The sequence below is a fragment of the Trypanosoma grayi genome, assembly GCF_000691245.1.
Source record: "Trypanosoma grayi strain ANR4 Tgr_1477_V1, whole genome shotgun sequence".
Classification (NCBI taxonomy): Eukaryota; Euglenozoa; class Kinetoplastea; order Trypanosomatida; family Trypanosomatidae; genus Trypanosoma; species Trypanosoma grayi.
Genome location: NW_008827095.1, coordinates 1 through 3,153, shown reverse-complemented (window position 1 = coordinate 3,153; position 3,153 = coordinate 1). Strand labels below are relative to the sequence as shown.

At 63.4% G+C, this 3,153-nt stretch overlaps 4 protein-coding genes across 4 annotated transcripts; all 4 read right to left on the bottom strand.

Annotated features, from left to right (window-relative positions):
• Positions 1-115: 115 nt before the first annotated feature.
• DQ04_14771030 (hypothetical protein) lies at positions 116-430 on the bottom strand (the record flags this gene model as incomplete). The annotated part of the gene is made up of 1 exon (XM_009317199.1): positions 116-430. One exon carries the CDS (start codon positions 428-430, stop codon positions 116-118), a length of 315 nt encoding a protein of 104 aa, XP_009315474.1.
• Positions 431-520: 90 nt separating this feature from the next.
• DQ04_14771020 (hypothetical protein) lies at positions 521-721 on the bottom strand (the record flags this gene model as incomplete). Its single annotated transcript, XM_009317198.1, has 1 exon — positions 521-721. One exon carries the CDS (start codon positions 719-721, stop codon positions 521-523), a length of 201 nt encoding a protein of 66 aa, XP_009315473.1.
• Positions 722-1,984: 1,263 nt separating this feature from the next.
• DQ04_14771010 (hypothetical protein) lies at positions 1,985-2,218 on the bottom strand (the record flags this gene model as incomplete). Its single annotated transcript, XM_009317197.1, has 1 exon — positions 1,985-2,218. One exon carries the CDS (start codon positions 2,216-2,218, stop codon positions 1,985-1,987), a length of 234 nt encoding a protein of 77 aa, XP_009315472.1.
• A 339-nt stretch (positions 2,219-2,557) lies between these two features.
• Positions 2,558-2,974, bottom strand: DQ04_14771000 (mucin-2 precursor; the record flags this gene model as incomplete). The annotated part of the gene is made up of 1 exon (XM_009317196.1): positions 2,558-2,974. The coding sequence occupies one exon, from the start codon at positions 2,972-2,974 to the stop codon at positions 2,558-2,560; it is 417 nt and encodes a 138-aa protein (XP_009315471.1).
• Positions 2,975-3,153: the final 179 nt, after the last annotated feature.

The window sequence follows — 3,153 nt, the reverse complement described above, 5'->3', positions numbered from 1 at the left end:
CGCCGCCGCCGCCGCCACCCCCTGCGCCAGCGCCGCCAGCATTCGGCGAGTGCGTAAGCGACATGGACTACCCGGAGGTGAGGCAGACAGTTGGTGACGGGCTGTCGTGGCTGTGCTACCGCAACGTGACGTTCAGCGGGGCCTCCATGCAGCTCACTGTGGACGTCAGAACGATGACTGGCCAAGTTGTGAACGTCACGTTTGACGGGTGCACGTGGAGGGACGGCGCCATGCTGCTGTTGGCGGGCAGCATTGGAGCGACAGTGAACTCGCTGAACATCGCCATCACTGGAAATGTATTCGACGACGCCGTGCTGAGCCCAGAAGGCACGTTCCCGCCGCGAACAAACGTCACCGTCAGTGGGAATCGGTTCACCACCACGAGAGTGGTCTCCCCCCCTGGCGTGGGTATCGCGAACCCGTCCTGCATTGTGGCGGGCAGGTTGATGGTGAGCGACCGCTCGGTTGTCACGCTAACTGGCAACACGTTCCATGCCGTCGCATCAGGCGCGCGCGTGATTCACATCGTCAGTAGTGTCCTTGAGGTGTCGTGGAACTCCCTGTTCGCGGTGTTGGGCAACACGTTCATCATGGATGGAAGTGGGAGTACGCCGTTGTACCTGATGGGGTCTTCCTCATCCTCCTCGCTGAGTGTGCTGAACAGCTCTGCCGTTGTGATCGAGAACAACGTCGTGCAGAAGACGGTTTTGTATTTCCTCATGATCTTCTACGACCTGAGAGCAGAGTCCCGGTCCGCAGTCGTGCTTCGGGGCAACAATGTACAGGCGAGCAACAGCGTCTTCCAGGCAGATTTCGGCTCCTACATCTTCTATGACTCGTGGCTACACCTGAGCGGTAACCTGTATCGTGGGCAGTCGTGGGGCTGGCTCGCCTCCTTTGCTATCACAGCGTCACTTCGAAGCTCCATAATTGCCATCTCGAACAACCAGATTTTGTCGTCTGGCGCAATCGCACCTGGCGTGGTGTATTTTTACAGTTGGTCCACAGAGAACGTCAACGGGTCGGTGGTGGCTGCGTGCAACAGGCTGAACGGTGATGAGGTGACGGACTACAACATCCCGGATGAGCTCAATGGCACAACACTGAGCTGCGGCGGTCCGTGCAGCTCCGAGGCGTCGTGCTTCCCCGCGCAAACCGCAGCGGTCGAGGGTGAGAACTGCGCCTGCACATGCGCTGCAGAGGGACACGGCGACCTGTGCCTCCCCGTCGATGTGCCCGAGCTGCCGGACGAGGACACCGCTGACCCGTGCGTTCGGGACTTGAGCGTAGGGGAGGAGGTGATCGCCGGCTTCGGGGCGTCGGTGGCGTGCTACGTGGGCGTGACCTTCGCCGCGGACGTCGTTGTGGACCTGAGCGCCATGTCGGGCAGCGCGCTGAATGTAACGCTGACGAACTGCACAATGGTGGGCGGCGCGAGTCTGTACGTGCTGGGGTGGGCGGCTGCCCCGACTTCCGGTCAGCGCGTGGACGTGTGGATCAGCGGGCTCGTGTCGCGCTCTGGCGGCGGCGTGCTGCTGTCGAATGAGTACCCTCCCGGCTCGCGCATCACCATTGTGGACTCGACGCTCATCGCACAGACGGCCGTTTCGTACCGCGGCAGCTACGACCTTGGCGGCGCTTCCGCGTGCCTCGTGTTGTATGACGTGAATCTGGCGGGGAGTGTGCTGACCGTCGCGCGCACGCAGGTGGTCGCGGTGTTCGACGACGCTGTCGGCGTGCTGGCGGCCGGCGGCGTGGTGCTACCGTCTGGCGCTGCGCTGTACATTGACCATCTCTCTGTGCAGACAGCGCTGGGGGTGTGCGTGTCTGTGGATGGCAACTTGACGGTCACCAGCGGCTCGGTGCTCGCGTTTGTGGACAGCGACTTCCTGCTGTGCAAGCACGCGGTGTCTGTGCGTGGTGCCGTAAGCGTGTCTGGCTCGGTGGTGGAGTTCCTACGCAGCGACTTCGCGTCGACGCAGGACTACGCGGTTGCATTCCACTCGACAGTGAGCCTCATTGACGGTTCGATGCTGCTCATGAAGGGCAACACACACGACAGCGTCACGAAGGAGATGCTGTACTCCGCAGGTGGTGTGAGCGCGAGGGGCGGCAGCACGATGAGCTTCGCGCGTAACAGGGGGCTGTTCACGCGGATGCTGTCGGTGGAGGTGTCGCTAGGTGCGGGGGTGCGCATGAATGCGGCGTGCAACAGCATTGGCGGGAGTGTCCTGACGACGGCGGACGAGTACGCTGCTGCCGGTTTCGGTAACGCTGGAAGTATTGAGGTTGTTGGGTGCAACACGTGCGACAAGGACACGTACTGCTACGCGCCCGGGACGGCGTCGGCGAGCGAGGAGGACGGCGAGTGCGTCTGCACGTGCAGCGGCAGCGGACACGGGGAGGCGTGCGTGCCTGTTGAGGGCACGGCGCTGCCGCCCGCTCCCGGGGGCGTCTCGTCGGCATTCCTCCTTGAGAACACGACTCTGCAGTCGATGCTTCTCGTGCCGAACGGCGCGAGTGAGGTGACGCTGCGCCACGTGGTGATAGATGGCGTTCATGCGGCCATTTTCGTGCCGTGGTTGGCGAGCGACGGCGTACGGATCGTCGTGCAGAACGTGTCGCTGCGCAACGGCGCCGTGCTGTACGTGATGGGCGGGGCGGGCACGGTGCCCGTGGAGCTGTCAATGTGCGGCTTGACAGTGTCCAACAGCGTGATTGCGCTGACTGGCACGTTCTCTGCTGGGTCGGTGCTGACTGTGACTGACTCGCTGCTCATCACTGCGGCGTCTACTCCGCTTGTGTACCTGCCCGGCTCGCAGTCTGCGCTATACGCCCCGGTGCTGGTGCTGTCGAACCTGCGGCTCGTGCAGTCCGTGCTGGTTGTGTACGATGTGTCCCTGGTGGCGGTGATGGCGGGCGGGCGGACACTGGTCGCCGATGGTGCGGCGCTAGAGCTCATCGGCGGCGGCATCGCGCTGGACGCAGTCGTGTTTGGCGGCGAGTACGCGTTATATGCCGGTGTGCGTGTGGCGGCGTCGGAGGGCAGCGCACTGCGCGTGACGGAGAGCAAGGTGTACGCCGAACGCGGCTTGGTGTTCGGCAATGGAGTGACAGCGAGTGCGTCTGCTCTTGTTGTGACCGGCAACACCG